Raw genomic sequence first — 17,667 nt, forward strand, 5'->3', positions numbered from 1 at the left:
CAAGATCTCCCTCTGCGGCTGACTATACAGCATTATGGATTTAAGAGCACTGATTTAATCTTCTTCATCATCGGATCATGAAACGCATGCAGTTGCCTGGTAGCACAAAACACACAGCTTCGGGTTGAAGGTCTGATTGTGGGTGTATATGTCTATATGTTTATACATATATATACATGTGGTTGTGTCACTATGGACACTCAACCATCAAGACATTTGTTGATTAACAATCATTATTAATAATCTATGTTTATTGTCACATTTATTGCTATATATCCATCCAGCTTCATAACAAGTCCTCTGGATGAAGTGTCCAGGGGACACATTGCTCACTAATGAAACATGGAACACGAGAATTATTTATAATATATCATGCTTCATCATGTATTAGCCATGATCATCATCTCCTATGGTGTCATCGCTAAATTGATGGATTATATGCACACTAAGTGGTGTATGCAAAATGGGTTTTTTTATGTTTTTTATGCATTTTACATTTTATATTTTATGTTATTTCTCTCTAATGGCATTGCAAATATCGATGGTCTGTTGACAATATCTTGGCCCCTCCTATCAACCTGAGACTGCCCAACCCATTAGGGAGGGCCTAGGTCTAGTCCAGAAGTGTATATATAAGAGAGAGCACTCACAGTTCAGTTAGCTCTGAGGAAGAAGGGACCCCCTTCGAAACGCGTCAGCTGTACTGAACACCCATTCCCCTGATGGGACTCATGTTATCTTCAAGTCCCTGTGAGGACTTATATGCTTGATTTTATTCGCTGTTTGTGAGTATATTTTTTACAAGTAATAAATTTTGGTTACTGAGGTAATGCGCAAGGCTGGTGCGCTTCTTGTTTTTTATTTCATTCTGCCCTACTATTGTAAGGCCACCACCTGCTCCTCTGTTCATACATTTTCAAAGTTCTACCAGGTGGATGGCCAATCTTTTGCAGATGCAGTTTTCAGCCACAGGGTTCTTGCAGCGGCACTCTGAAGTTTAATCAGTTGACCCTTGTTGTAGTTGGGCCTTCTCATTCATTGCTTGGGAGTGTTCCAAGATCTGTGAACATTTAGCCTGTGTCCTGCACTGTACAATTAAAATGAGGAATTTTGACTTGCCTGTAAATTCCATTTTGAAATGTTAGAAAGAAGTGCCTCTCTAAAGAAGTGACAAAATTCCTTCTAACAGTTTACCAAAATAAATCTCTGAATATGTCAGCAAAAGCTAAATGCCAAAAATATATCATATCATAATAGATTCAACCACATATTCGTAAGGTGAGTACCATCCAATACATAATATTATAATTATATACAAAAAATTTTTTTAAAAAATGTGTATTGTTCCTCCACCTCTGAATAGAAAAGTGCTTTACTCTAAAGCATCCATGTGCTACACAAAATGCTACCAGTCTACACTTTTTATAATACAATTTTTAAAGAAAAGTCAGTGCTCTCAACTGGTGAATACAAGTGCCACATCACTCCACAGTGCCACACAAATATGTGTGCACTCACCAAAACAATTTGACCCTGATTTAATACATGGGTCAAGATGCGCTTTATACACTATAATTGTCCAACACCTCTCCACTCCAACCACAAGGGGGCTCCCAGTACTTTCATAAATCCTGGTTATGCAGCTCCAAAGAGTAGAAAGACTGTGAGGCAGAAATCACTGCGCAACACATTTATTAAGTTCAAAACAAGGGCTTGGAGACCTCATTTCTCGATGAAATGCGTAGAGTTGGGGTTAGCGGGCACAAACATTAATTACAGTGATGTCAAATTATATCAGTGCAGTGCACACCGGTTCCGGGTATACGGAATGGTGGCGGCTCTGGAACTCTTTTTCAAACGCTGGATAAACTGAGTGCTGGATGGCACAGAGTTATGTAAATAGCTATAATTGTTTTTTAACTCCAAGAAAGGAATGTCCACACAATAATTGGTGTTGTTGCACTTTACTGTAGTTCGGAAACGGCATTACAGTCACATCACAAGGACGTGTAGTACAGTGCAAACTAGTATATACCAAATATTGCACTGCGCTTATGTGTACAAAAATCATGTACTGCAGACCTACTATGTGATATTTACATAGAGCACAGCACATTGTTATTTCAATGTATTTAAACAAATACATATAAAGAAAATGGTGATCAAACAAATAAAGGATAATAGTCCCAATGTGAAAAGAAATATACAAAATAAAAATACAAGTGTCCAAAATCTCAGAATAAAATAAACTGTTTCCAAGGGTGAGCTGGGAAGATGTGAGGGGCCTCCACCAGACAACACCATACACGCTTACCGAATAACTATGATCCTCTAATCACGGAAGGTTATGGTGCCCTTTGGTACAAATATCCCATGGAAGTCTCCTCCAAAATAACTCTGGTATGTGACATCTGGGACAAGGAATGTCTCCATATAAGCAGGCTCATATACAGTCATCCATTCATCAGATATACAAGAGAAATGGAGTCCAGCATAGTGTGAAATCCTTTATAAAATGTATTTAAAATGGTAAAAACGCTCACATGTATAATGCGGCATTAGCGCATGTAACCACTCAATCCAACCAGCAGATAAGATGGCCTCCGGCGAACTTCCGGTATGCAATGATGTCACAGCAGGCTCCGCCCTACGCATTTCGTCACAATTGACGTCGTCTGGGGCACAGTACTATGCAAACGTTTTAGGTGTGAAGAAATGCTGTAAAGTAAGCATGCTTTCAAACATATATATTTTTATTGTTTATTTTTATAAATTTACAAAATGCCAGGTGAGCGAACAGAAGAAAAATCAAAGTCATATCAATATTTGGTGTGTCTACCCTTTCACTTCAAAGCAACATCAATTCTAGGTATATTTGCAAACAATTTTTGAAGGAACTCGGCAGGTAGTTTGTTCCATGCATCTTGGAGAACCAACCAAAAATCTGTGGATGTAGGCCTCCTCAAATATAGTCTCCTTATGTAATCCCAGACAGACTTGATGTTGAGATCAGGGCTGTGTAGAGCCAAACTGTCACAGGTCATACACCGTGGCAGGACTGAGCATAGCAACAAGGCACAAGCTAGTTATACTGTGTCAGCAAGGTCTCACCAAGGGAAAGATTTTGAAGCAGACTGGGGTGTCAAGATGTGCTGTTCAAGCTCTTTTGAAGAAGCACAAAGAAATGGGGCAATATTGAGGACCATAGACACAGTGGTCAGCCAAGGAAACAACCCCTTCACACCTAAGGGTAAAACAAATCCCAATCACCAAAGAACAACCCAAAATAAATTCTCCTGCTGCTGACGATTGCAGCGATGCCACATACAGTATGTGTATGTTATTTGTTGTTTGTACCCGTAGTACAGCCCAGAAACAATAGTGTGCATTTTGCAATTTTTTTTGTCCTACCTAAAACACACTGATACTAATGTAAAAAAAAAAAATTCTGCCCAAAATAAATGGACCCTGACCTTTGACCCTTACGTGACTCAAACACTGACTTAGATCAAACATTGATCTAGGTATTTTCTCTTTGTTTTCTTTTCTTTTTAATATTTGTTTTACAAACTGTTGTGGGTTCTCTCTCTCAATCGAGAGACATTGCATCTCTCTTCTCCATTCAGAGAGAGGAAAAAACAGGGGCTTGCTTCACAGTGACTTATCACAGCGATCAGGTGACCTGGAATTGGGAGTTACGGGTCCAAATCGTTCGTGCGGGACCTGGGGCTCACAGTGAGACCCTGGTTTCTTTGCTGGGAGCGCGCTGTGCAGGGCGCTTCCAGCACAAATGGAGATATACAAATATGCAGCCCCACGGCATCAAACCCAGTGCAGTGAGGCTGCAAATTTTGTGTTGGGTCGGTGTCAAAGGATCAATGCAGCAGATGATAGACACATCATGCTTACTTCCCTTCAATATCAGAAGATGTCCAGCAGTGCCATCTGCACAGAACTGGCGGAACCAGTGGGACCTAGGTACACCCTTCTACTGTCTGGAGCAGTCTTGCCAGAAGTGGTCTTCATGGAAGAATTGCGTCTAAAAAGACAAACTTCTGACATGGAAACAAGGTTAAGTGACATAACTACGCAGGAAAACAGGAACAGGGGTGCAGAAAAATGGCAGCAGACACTTTGGACGGATGAGTCATAATTTGAATTATTTTGCTGTAGTAGGAGGCAGTTTGTTGGCTGGGCTGGAGAGCGGTACAATAATGAGCGTCTGCAGGCAGCAGTGAAGCATGGTGGAGGTTCCTTGCAAGTTTGGAGCTGCATTTCTGCAAATGGAGTTGAGGATTTGGTCAGGATCAACGGTATCCTCAATGTTGGGAAATATAGGTAGATATTTATCCATCATACCATCCTATCAGAGAGGTGTGTGATTGGCCCCAAATTTATTCTGCAGCAGGACAATAACCCCAAACATACAGCCAATGTCATTAGGAACTGTCTTCGGCATGAAGAGCAAGTAGTCCTGGAAGTGATGGTTTGGCCGCCACAGAGCCCTGATCGCAATATCATGGAGTCTGTCTGGGATTACATGAAGAGACAGAAGGATTTGAGGCAGCATACATCCACAGGTCTGTGGTTAGTTCTCCAAGATGTTCCCTCAAAAACTTCCTTCAAAAATTGTGCAAGTATACCTAGAAGAGCTGATGCTATTTTGAAGGCAGAGGGTGATCACACCAAATATTGATTTGATTTGTATTCCTCTTCTGTTCATTTACTTTCCATTTCTATTCATTTACGTTCCATTTTGTTAATTGATAAAAATAAACTATTAACACTTCTCCTGTATTTCCAAAAGCATTCACTGTAGAAGTGGAAAGAAGTTTCTTTATCCTATATGCTCAGTGATGTCTAAAAAATAATCCCTCTTTCACAGTACATTGTACCTGTATCCCCTGTCCCTGTTCCAGAATACATCCATCCTTAACATGTATCCCTCTGCCAGAATATGTCTCTGTGCCTGTAATCCTCTATCATAATACCAGATACCCTTCTTTTGTACCTGTGTCCCTTTTCCACAATACATTTTTCTGTGACAGTATACCTCTGCCAATATACGGCTTTTTTTGTGTTCATCTTTCTGTGCAGGATTATTATTCTCTTGTACATGTACATTAAATATGTGCATAAATCTCTCTGCCAGGATACACTTGAGCCCTTTTTCTTCAGCCAGAATAAAGCTTTCCTGGTCCTGTATTGCTCTGTACAAAAAAGTGTCAGCCACCCCAACCTATAACTAGCATTTGCAGTAAGGTGTACATGGAAGGGCAACACACATCACACAGATTTCCCAGAACACTTGCCAGCTAGCCTAAAAAAAGATTGACCCTGTCTAACAATTCACATTAAAAACAGAGGGTTTTGTTTGCACACATTTGCAAATATATGTGTAAGCTGCAGTGCCTACGTCAAGGTTCCTCTGTCTACTACGGTCCTAACTATAATTTTCAGAGTCTCCAAAGCACATATAGCAGTGGATAGATTAGGGGCAGGTTAGCTTGGAGGGAGCCTTCCTTTAAAGGCACAGGGATGCCCAGCAAGAGCACAAAGGCAGCTGAAGGCATCCAGTGCGTCCGCACTTCCAGTTAATCAGCTATACAAAAAAGTGGCAACAGTCCTAACCTATGACTAGCTTTTGCAGTAAGGTGCAAATGGAAAGCGTCTGTATTCCTCTGCCAGAATACAATGCTTCTGTTCACGTTTTTCCTTCTGCCAGAATACCATACGGTTTTACCAATATACCTAGGCCAAAATGCATGTTTCCTGTTTCCCCTCCCTCTGCCAGTAAATATCCCCCCATGCCTTATCCCTCTGCTAGAATGTACTGCTGCTGTGCCATCATTCTTCCGCTAAAATCTATTTCGCCTGTGCCCCAACTTTCTGCTTCTCTCCTGTGCCCTGTCTAAACAGAATACATGTCCCTTGTGCCCCAATGGTCTGCCAGAATCCATCTTTCCTCTTCAATAATACAGTGTACTTCCAGAATCTATCTCTTCTCTGCCACAATACAGTGTACCTCTACCTTCCAGACGCATATCTTCTGTTATCCATCCCTCTGCTGGAATACATCTATTTCCTTATACAGTGTACATACAGTATATCCACATCCCTCTTTCAGAACACATCTCTCCTCTGCCCCAATACTGTCTGCCTGTGCTTGCATCTTTCCTCCAGAAAGGCATCTCTTCTTTTCCTTTTTCATTATGCATTGTACCCGTACCCCCATCCCTCTGACAGAATACATCTCCCCTTTGCCCCATCCTTCTGTCACAATGTATCTCCATCCTCCTCCTGCCAGAGTACATCTGCCACAATGCCCTAGTACCTCTGCCAGAATGCATCTCTCCTGTGCCCTTCTCCCTCTGCCAAAATCCATATCTCCTGTGCCTCATATGCTTGCACCAGAATCCATCTCCTTTACCCTTATTCTGCTGTCAGTTTTTTAGGTCCTTTCACAATACAATGAAACTTCTATAATTTCTACAGTTATCACCCTCTTTGATTGGTTTGATGCTTTGACGTTGACAAATTTTGTAATTGTGCTTGTGTCTTCTCAGATCCACCACTGTCCATTACTCATTGTCGTAAAAGTATGGAGTCACCGTAAGTGTTATTGTATCTTACTGCTGCGTATAGCGCACAGTGCATATCAAGACAGAATTTATAGATGGAACTATATACACAATACTTATACACTAAGTTTTATAGACCTGTCTACACAAGACGTATAGACATAGCACAACTATGCATGATACAGATAAAACAATATGTACAAAACACATAAGAAATAAGGTATACATATTATATATTCTCCTTTATTTACTACTACTGTACACATAATACATGTAGATCTAGCTATATACACAACACCCAACATGTCTTCTTTTATTTTGCATAGACCTTACAACATGTTACAAACTTAGCATCTGAAATTTGTCACATGCAGTATTGTTACCAAAATAAGTGCATAGATCATTCATTGATCTATGTTTAGCTTTACCTGCCTCATTTTAACATCCTCCTCCCTCATCATAGGTTATCCTCTGGAAAAATTAGTCCAGAGAGCGTTCGGACTCTCCATGCCCCTTCAGAATCTTCTGAGGATCAGGGTCTACCATCCAAGAGGCCGCTTAGTCCTGGCCGTGAGAAAGAGCTGTCCTTGTATAAGAAGACCAAGCGTGCCATGACCAGCAAGAAGTACAGTGTAAGCCAGGCAGAAGCAGAGGTCACTACACCCATTGAACTGATCAGTCGAGGTCCAGATGGGCGTTTTGTCACAGGGAGTCCAGACCAGGAGCCAGCTCTGCGCAGTCGCCGGATACAAGGTTTTCCATTTGCAGAAGAAACTGACATGTACCCAGAGTTCCGCCAGTCTGATGAAGAAAATGATGAGCCGACTGGATTAAAGGCCCAGCTCACTCCACTGTCATCCAGCCAAGATTCTCCCCTACAGCCTCCGGCCTACAGTCCCAGATTCCAGCATCAGCCCCCTGAGGGAAGGCAGCAGGCTTCTGGTCAGTCCCGACCTGGTGGATACCATCATGGTCATATATATGGATATCTTAGCAGCAGTCCTCGTGATTCTGATCCTCCTCCACCCTTCTATATGCCAGAAGTCAGTCCTCTTAGTTCAGTCATGTCCTCTCCACCTTTACATCCTGAAGGATCTTTTCCACCCATTCCAGAAGAGAATGGAGAGAACAGCTCTACCAGTACCTTGCCTCTCACTCATACACCCACTGGGGGGCGCTCTCCAGAGCAGTGGGGAGCACCAGAGTTCCCCTTTGGAGGCTTGGATGCTCCCCCATCTCCTTCTATGTTTATCCAACACCGCTATGAACCTGGGGAGATGAGGCGTCCTTTGCCTCCACCGCCACCAGATCCATTTCCACGAGGACGCCCACCTCCTAGCTCCTTGCAAGTTCCACCATATGCTGCCATCTTGCCTCTGGAACCCCATCCAGGTTGGTCAGGTCGGCTACCTGGACGCGGCCCTCATCCTCCCCACCCAACTTCTTGGCAGGATGCAGCTATGCAACTGGCTGCTCAGGGTCAGCTCCGGCACACTAGCCAAGGGATGGGAATTCCGGTGCTTCCATACCCAGACATCCCCGATCCAGGGTCCTTCGGGATGGATGCTCGTTGGTTTGAGAGCCGGACTCGTCCACAAATGAGCCCCAGGCAGCATCGTAGACTAGAGCCAAGTATACATCAGGTGGTGCTGCAGCCCTCTCGTCTTTCCCCACTAACACAGAGTCCACTAAGTTCAAGACATGGCTCACCTGAACTAAGTGCTAGAGCCAGGCCTCGGCCTGGCCTGCTTCCCCCACCTTCAGACTGCTCTGGCATTGCTCTACAGCCTCCAGTCTTTTTACACAAATCACCTCCTTCCTCTGGATCCCCAGCAAAGAGCAGCCATGATAGTCCAAGCTATCGGCCTACCCCACCTGATGCTTCCCCCCATGCAGAAGGACGCAGAAGAGGAGAAGAGCGTGTACATGCAGAGACAGCGGTGCTGTGCACTGCAGGGTGAGTCCAATGCTACTAGTGTGAGAATTAATGCAGTATTAGGGAGCTTCGAATGGACAGTGTACAGATCATATGAGAAAGAGGAATCACAGTATAAACACAGTTTATGCATTTTCATTAACATTAAAGGAAAAATGATGATCTGTGGAAGCATTGGGTTTCAATGCTTTCAGAGCAAACTAGGTTCCTTATCTGAAACTTTGCACTGAAGGACTGCATGCAGTGAAAAGTATATAAGCGCTTGTTACCATACCCTACAAAACTTGCTAGAAAGATTCTGTCAGCTCAGACCAAGCATCAAACCTAAAGTGGAACTCCAGCCAATTGTTGGAGTATCTGGAGGGAAAATGCAATCTCTGTCCCTGCTGGTGACATTTTCTTTGGCTTTCTGTCTAAAATTAAAAACAAAGTGTTTTGTCTGAAGATCCACTTTAGCGGTGTCATGCCAATGTGACATTATCTGTTAAAAGATTTTTTTTTTTTTTTTTGGTTGTGCTGACAGAACAAGGCTTGTTAACAAGAGGAGTTCCTGTTTAAAGCAGAATTGGAATCAGTAAATGTGCCCAGCATCCCTGTGTTTGGGAAGTAAACAGCGCTAGTTCCCAGGGACACTTTAAAGAGAATCTCTGCCTTCCTTTGCTTGGTGAAATTTCCTCCATGATGTGTGTATTAGGGACCAGTGGGGTAACGTTGCTTAACTCCCAAGGATTGCATCCCCAGCACTGCGGCACACTGAAAATAGGGGTTTTCACCTAACAAACAAAGCCAGAAGAAACGTTTTACATATAGTATTTATATTCTTCTAATCGTGTTATAAAGATTCTTTATTTTATGTTGGTAAAACATTGCCACCATACTGAGTCATCTGCTGTGAGCAAGAAGATCCAAGGACTAATATTACCTCTAGTGACAAGCAAAACACACTTTATTAATGGGGTTTCTTGATTTGTTAGATGGCCATTCATGTTTTGCAACCTATTACTACCCAGGGGCCTACAAAATGGACCAGTAATTACCAAGGGGCCGCCTGTGCTATTACACACTGGTATACTCCACAATGCAGAACAGAGATGGCTTGCTTAGATTTGGATTACCCCAGTAGAGTAAAAACTATGGTAGATGTAGTTACTAAAAGCACACACATTTACTTTTGAGAAGTAACATCACCTGTCACATAATCACTCAGATCTGTTCTTGGTACCTCTGGAGAATATTACACTTAGTAGTAAGTTCTTGTGCTATACTAAACACATTGTGCCAAATTCTACTTTCTGAACCTGCAACATTCTTTGCTCTGTCTTTAGATGATCACAGAGCTAAGATTGGCCTTACATGGCCTGGTTATCATAAACCAGCAGAGTGCATAAGTAACGCTGTGTTCTGTTGTAGATGTGAGATGCACTCTGTATGAACATTGCACAGACAGCCTTATCACTCATGTTGTGTGTCAATAAATGGCAATAAACCCTAACATTGTTGCTGTAACCTTTGCATTGTGTCACATGAAATAAAATGTATTGTGCTCTCTGCAATTCTTCTCATTGTTCTTTATATTCCTAGCGCTTAAGACTTTAGGAGGACATCCTAAATGTTACACACTTTGTATGCACAACGCACACACTTCAGAGTGGAGTGAGAACATGGAGACTGTATACTTCTGTGTTGTGTTCAATGTCTGTCTGTCTCTTACTGCCCCCTGGACAGCATTTTCCCACAATGCATTAATTCGAATAGAACTAGGTCTGTTAGAAAAGCACTGTTTATACTCCATATAAATAGTGATTTTTATTTTTTTTTTCGGGGGGGGGGGGGGGGGGGTTGGGTTGGGAGAATCATCACACAATGCACAAAGCATAGATATTGAAGAAAAGTTCACCTGATATCTCCAAACCATAACCAATTGGTGAAGTCAAGCTACATAAAATGAAGGAAGCCTTATCAGGTTTTTACCAGAAAGAAGGAATTAAATGTTTCTGTTATTCTGTCTTGCATGTCTTATCCCACCAGTTTCTCAGTAAAGTGGCAATGAATATTACTGATGTAATCCCTCTTTGTCTTGTCATTGTGTTTTTTTATTTTTCTTCTTTTTTAACTAAGCCTGATCAGATATCAACATGAAGATCTGATGCATAAATGAAAGATACATGTTGATATCTGCTCTACAAAAAGGAAAGAGATGGCAGCAGTTTAGGAAAGCTCCAGAGAACAGAGTACAAATGTCAGAATATTATGTGTATAAACCTGCTAGGATCTTGTTTTGAAGCCTCTCCAACATGTTAGAATCAAGCTGCACAGTAATATGGTATCTTCCATAGTGGCATGTACACCCCCAATTCAGCCTCCCCCCTCCCCTGCACTGCCCTGAGTAACTGTGTCTATTTCTGATTGATCTCAGCTATCTGAGCAGTGTTGACGTCATGAGCTCCTCCGTCCAATAGGTAAGGGTGATCCATGTCTGAAGGGGGAAGAGGGAAGTGTGGGGTGGGCTCCTGGTGGGTGGGCAAAACATGGGCCTTTCATTCCCTCTGTTTATTAATCCCAATGTCTGCTTTAAAGGGGAACAGAGCCCAGAATAAGACAAAGTGTTCATCAAACCTCAACCAATGGGTTTATCATTTCTCCTATTATATGAAGAACACTTCTTGTGTCGCTTCACTCCAAAGAACCACGGCTTCTCCCATCACACAGATCCCATTAATCCCACCAGTATTAGGCTTGCCACAGCTTCGCCCATCTCATAAGTCTGTGATGACAAGAGTGAGGTCTGGTTTCGGTCTTTTACACACACACACACACACACACACACACACACACACACACACACACGTTTCAGGCTCATTTTCTCTTAGCACTGAGCCATAATAATTCACCCCTGAACAGTCAACATCTAAGAGGACAGACAGATGCTACACACTCCACATGGAAATCACAAACAGCCTAAAAGGAGCATGTATGACTATGTGATCGTGTATAACAGACTCACTGACCTTATTTAATGTCCAGGTTGTAGCATTCAATAAAGGGGTTCTCCTATCATTCCTGTGCTCTCTAATAGGCCTACATACCCTGGAAGTGTGCACTAAAGACAGAATAGAGAGGTGAGGCCTACTCCCAGATGTCCTGAGGTTCCCCTCAGGCAACCTTAACCTAGGTGTATCCAGTATAGACAGGAGAGGGAATGGAGGCTCACTCTTAGAATTCATAAGATTTTCACCAGACCACAATGTTTTGGGGATTCCCAATATAGACAGGATAGAATAGTGAGGCCTGTTGCTAGAATTCCAGAGGTGATCATTCAGCTCTCCATACCTCGGCAGTGCCTAGTATATGCAGGATACAAAATGGTGAGGCTTGCTCCCAGAATTCCTGAGGTCTCCATCCGGCCACCATACAATGGAGGTGTGCAGTATAGACAGGATAGGGAGGTAAGGAATATTACCAGAATTCATGAGCTCTCCACCAGGCCACCATAACCTGGGAGTGTCCAGTATAGACAGGATGCAGAGGTGAGGCCTATTCCCTGAATACCTCAGATCTTTACCAGGCCACCATAGGAGTTTCCCTTACGGGAGAGATAGGGAGGTCAAACTAACTCCCAGAATTCCTGAAGTCTCCATCAAGCCACCATACACTGTGTGTCCAGTATAGACAAGAGAAGTAGGTGAGGCCTATTCTCAGAATTCCTATGGTATCCACCAGGTCTCCATACCCCAGAGGTTTTCAGTATAAAACCGGATGAGGAAGTGAGGTCAGCTTCCAGAATTCCTGAGTGTGAACCCATTGAGCCATCCATGTGGAGGTCTTGTGTGTAAATTAAGGGTTTGTGTTGATATCTACTCTACAAAAAAATAGATTTCGGCTTTTTTAGAAAGCTTTATAGAGTGGTGTATAAATGTCAGAAGAATAAATGCAGCATAGACAGGATTGGAAGTTGAGGCCTACTACTGGAAATTCTTGAGATTTTCACCAGGCCAGGATAGAAAGGAGAGAGAGAGGTCGGGTCTGCTCTCAGAATTCCTGAGGTATCCACCAAACTGCTATACTCTGGCAGTGCCCAGTATTGACAAAATAATCCTCATTCTAGAATTTCTGAGGTCTTCACATGGCCCATGAGTGTCCACTGTGGACAGAATAGGGTGGGGAGGCCCATACTCAGAATTTCTGAGGCATCCATCAGACTGCCATACCATTACAGTGCCCAGTGTAGTCAGGATAAAAATACAAGGCCTTCTCTCCAATTCTCTGAGGTCTCCACCAGGCCACGATACCATGGGAGTGATCAATATAGACAAGACGGGGATAAGGCCTATTCCCAGGGTTCCTAAGGTCTCTACCAGACCACCATACTCTGTGTGAGTCTAGTAAAGACAGGAGAGGGAGATGAAGCTTACTTTCAGAATCCTTCTCCAAGTTCTTCCTCAAGCCACAATACAATGAGAGTGATCTCCAATGGACCACAGTTTCATTGGAGTGGCCAATATTAACAGGCCACTATACTCTGGGAGTGCCCAGTATAGACAAGATAGCTAAGTGAGGCCTAATTCTAAACTTCCTGAGGTCTTTGGGTGTCCACTGTGCCCTGAGTGTGACCAGTATAGATAGATTACAAAAGTTATGATTTTTCATTACTAGAATGGCAGGGAAAGGCAAAGAAATACTCATTTTGGAACTGGAAAAAGTGTTTATTTTTTATCAGACAAATCGGAAGGTATTATATGTAAGTTGTTTGACCTAAACCTGATTTCTACAGTCAGAAGAAAGAATTCAGCAATGTTTTGGAACTCCTTGTAGCTTGGATTCCATTTGATGGTAAACTCCAGAGGATTTCTTTTTAGTCCCAACTGGCATTCTAGCAAGGAAAACCTTTTCTTCAATTTATCTTAGTAAAGTAAAATATATAATCCCTACTACTGCACACAAGCAACAATTTCATATAGTGACATATCTCTTTTCATCTCTACAGTCACCTTTAGATGTATCATTGCCATTATAATAATAGAAAATTATTATACATTTTGCACAGATTTATAACACAATACATAAACAGTTATGGTCCATAGCAGTCTCATTAACTGTACCTCCTCAGATCAGCATCAGTTTGGGCAAAACAGCTGATCATTTTTTATATAGGATGTGTAAGAGAGCCTGGTACATAGCCGGCCTTGGGAATGGGTTTCTTCAAGGGTGCCAGGTTCCCCTTTAAAGGAGATCTCTGCAACTCCTGTGCATGACAAAGCTTTGTCCTAATGCTGTGACTGTAGCAACCTCTCCCTCCGTCTTCCTCCCTTCCTGTCATGGTGAGACCCTCATCCAATGAGCCATCCTGGCAATACTCACTGGTGCTTTTAAAGTGACATTTTCCTCCTTCACAGCCTGTAGTGAAGTTCCTCCTCACTGTGTCTGTTAGTGTGATCACTGCAGTTTTGTTTTTCAATAACAAATTTCTACAGTACGTCTTTCCTTCAGTGTCCCTGCTTGTCTCTTTGAGTGTATGTTGAGTTCTGCAATGTTCTTACATCCCTTTATGGCAACATGACAGCAATGATTGACAGCTGAGGAGGAAGTACTTGTTTCCTGCACAGAAAGTGGACACATATCTCCCACCTGCTGGTTGCCTGCCATTCTGTTGCCTAAATGGCTATTGAGTTGGTTGTCTTGTATATGTGTTTCCCCCCTGTTGTGGATGTCTGTCTTTATTCATGTAGCAAAGACATACAGGTACATAATATCCTGTCCTATCAGCAAACAAAACTTGAAGACCATCCCATCGTAGAGTAATCCCAGTGTAACCTGTTTGGTAGATGTATAACCCTTCTATGGCAGAATAATGAAATGTCTTTTCTAAACCCTAGAGGTGGTGCTATCTGCCAGGCATTTATGAATAATGCCTACCATTTCATCTCTGGAGAACTTTTCACCACCAATTCTGGGTTCTGCCATTTTGATTTTAGAAGGAAAGAAATGGGAGCACACGGAATGCGGGGAGTTGCTGGTTCATCATGCTTTAGTCTACCAAAATAACCAGTAACAATGAGATGGTGAGGTGTGCATTTTCATGGCCAGACCGGGTGTCCTGCTATACATTCAGTGAGCCCATTCTGTAAAAGGCAAAAGATTATACAAACGGAAGAAAAACCAGAGTATGAATGAGCCCATTCCAAGTGCAGACTCCAGAATATGTATAATGACAGCATTATAATGTGAATTTAGGTTTTTATTGAGTGCAGTTCATTTCAGCCAGAGCTGAAATAGGCGCCAAATGGTTTATTACATCCTGAAATTTATAGGACAAAGCAATTGCTGTTGGTTTTTGAGTCAGAATAAGGACTATTTCACGGCATGACTATATATATGCGTGTGTGTTTTTGGACATCAGCAAACATGCTCCCTATATTATGTCCCCCTGCTTTACTCTCCACCATTGTCAAGGCTCTGGCTGGGAAGAATGCAGGATCTTCCACAGGATTCACTGTCATTGTAAGACAGTCTTCTGCTGAATTCATCTTCATAAACCACTAAAGAACATTAATTTCTGCCAGTCGTTCTCTGAATCCCCCCCCCCCAGTGTCCTGTCAGCCCATGCTACATCTGCAGAAAAAAAACAGCAAGATAATTAAAGGACAAGTTCACCTTTGGGAACATGTTACATGTTCCACCCATTTATAGGGTGGAAGGTAACATGTTCCCATAGCCACAGCCGCCGCCCCCCTCCCTCTGACAGTATGGGGAGAAGTCTCCCCGTACTACCTGTCAAATTAGAAAACAGTATAGCCGTGTGGGGCACCGCCCACACAGCTGCATCATTCATTCACTGACTTTCCAGTGAACTACCACAGCACTGTGGAGCATCGTGGCAGTTCATTGAAGCTTCCTGTCAGAATATCTGCTTGCCTGTACATCCCGTATGGCAAGCAGATATTCTGACAGGTCTGCAGGAGACCGGCATGGCATCAGTGATCTACTGATTGCTGGTGCAATGTTTTCCAGGCTCATGTAGACAAAAATAATAAATGCACATTTTTTTAACCTGCAAAAAAATGTGCATTTATTATTTTTGTCTAAAAGGTGAACTTCTTTAAAATTACAAGGGCAGGGATGAGGTGCTATATCCATAGCAAATCTGCTGAGTTTAATTACTGGGGCCAGACTGGAACATGGAGTTTCTCTTGGGTTTCTGTGGGTTCATGATGTATGAACAGTGTCCTAAATTAAAATTTTCTTGTTACCAGTAGCATGTTTAGCACACTTTTCATGCATTGGGTCCTTTGCTGCTTACACTGTTTTATTGCACACTGCCAACAATGAAGCTGCAGTGTAATGGTGTCGCTTTTATTAGTAGACTAATAATTAGTCAAGGAAGTTCACATTAATAACAGGAATCAATACATTCATATTAATAGCATGTCTTCATCATTTTAGGCAAACATTTCTATTACAACATACATTTTAGCTCATTAGTGAGGACCTGCACCTGACTGGCTAACGCAATCTGTTAGAAATAAATAAAACATTTGCAGTGATGTGTTCGGTATAATGATCTCTGGTGAGTCGTCCAGTCATCCAGTCAACAAAAGGCTCATCTACTCTGTCGTTTCACATATTCTCTGACCAGCACACCAAATTGGTGAAAAAAAGATTCCATTCACCATATAATTGTATGCAGTGTCTGTGCACCGTGTGTACTGTTTCATTACATAAGTGTACAAAGACTGGCCAAATAATAGTTTTTCATCTCAGCAAAAAATCCCAGTTGTCCGCCCTCCCCCCCCCATGGGAAGGCCCTTTCATACAGGCGTTCAATCAGGTCTGCCTGTCAGTTTTTTAGGCGGACCTGATCAGAAGATCCATTCATCCCTATGGTAGACAGGCAGGTGTAAGCAAATTTTTGTCTGTTTACACCTACCTACCTCCATATCCGATTGGGTCAGCTAAAAAACATCCTCTTCCATTTGGGCATGGCAGATCAGAGGTAGTCAGGTGTAAGTGGACAGCGAAGTCTTTTTACTCCTGGCCACTCATAGATCAGAGCAGGCTCTGTCTGTGTCCACTGTGCAGAAACTGAGCAGACATGGATGTGTCACCTGCTCACTCTTCTCCAATCAGTCAGGGATCCGGTGAGCTGATCCCCTTCTGATCGGACCAGAATCCGCCCCATGTGAAAGGGACCTAAAAGTTTAATTTTAGCATTGCTGAAATAGTGAAAAGTAAACAGATTTATATAGTTGGTCATTGTTTTTTTTTCAACAAACTACAACTAAAATCCACATGAACTATGAAGAAAAGTTTAAATAGTTTTAGCATTTTATAAATAGACCCCCATAGGCTCCCAGTGATAATTAATAAATGACAGTAATACACAGTGGTATGTAAGGAAGCATTGAATAAACTCAAGATGGACATCCAATGAAATCACAGCACAGCATAAATTGATGATGTGTGGGATGGCGCTGTGTGATTGGTTGCAGTGTGTAGGAAGATGCCTTCCCCCTTGGAGGTACAGTTCACCACACTTATGGTCTTATTAGAGTGCAGTAACTCACTGTGATTTTCTGGTCATATGTATAGTGGCAGTGCCTACTGTTGGGTAGATGGCCCTTGTGTTTGTAGGAACCTCTTAGCAGGATGTCATTTAGCTGACAAGGGCCTCCATCTGACCGACCACTCCCTGTGCGCTTCATATTAACATAAAGACATATGCTCAGATGGGATGAAGGTGTCTTGCAGAGGCTGTCCAACTCCCAGATTGCCATGGCAGTGATACGGTGACAGTGAAGGGGCAGATTGCTCCCACTATGGCTCTGATCGCTCTCTTCTTCCCCTTCAGGCTTGGGTTAGCTGCTGTACCTGAGAGGTCTGAAGTCATAGATGACCGCATCCACAAGCCCAAAAAATCTAGCAAGGGCAGATCAAAATCCAGGAAGCACTCTGGTAAGAACTGCTGACTTTGCTTCTGTCTATACAATGTACTGCACATAAAGAACAATGTTACTTGTGTGTTCTACTCCCTCAATCCATTTCAGGTCCTTTTCTGATCATCATGTGATGTATCCTGTCAACTCTTAATACCTCTTTCTCTGTTATATAGTTTAGAAATGAGTTGGTGTATTAATGCACACTTCTTCTCTCCAC

The 17,667-nt window shown here is 42.5% G+C and overlaps 1 protein-coding gene across 5 annotated transcripts in view; it reads left to right on the top strand.

Annotated features, from left to right (window-relative positions):
* The window catches only part of LOC149441807 (protein turtle homolog B-like), an 89,780-nt gene that overhangs the window by 62,479 nt on the left and 9,634 nt on the right, over positions 1 to 17,667 (top strand). For 4 of the 5 annotated variants that reach the window (XR_016307293.1, XM_089656867.1, XM_089656865.1 and 1 more), the window contains exons 17-19: positions 6,567 to 6,612; positions 7,045 to 8,538; positions 17,363 to 17,466. Coding sequence is in view for 4 of the 5 variants with exons in the window: in XM_089656867.1 (XP_089512993.1) it covers positions 6,567 to 6,612; positions 7,045 to 8,538; positions 17,363 to 17,466 (1,644 nt within the window). In the remaining variant the exon portion in view is untranslated. Of the gene's footprint in view, positions 1 to 6,566; positions 6,613 to 7,044; positions 8,539 to 10,933; positions 10,977 to 17,362; positions 17,467 to 17,667 lie in introns of those variants that run through there. The other variant, XM_089656868.1, reaches the window with a different exon arrangement.

This window comes from Staurois parvus, unplaced genomic scaffold (genome assembly GCF_062004578.1).
Source record: "Staurois parvus isolate SC_StPar_1 unplaced genomic scaffold, SC_StPar_1.0 ptg000943l, whole genome shotgun sequence".
In the NCBI taxonomy this organism is placed as follows: Eukaryota; Metazoa; Chordata; class Amphibia; order Anura; family Ranidae; genus Staurois; species Staurois parvus.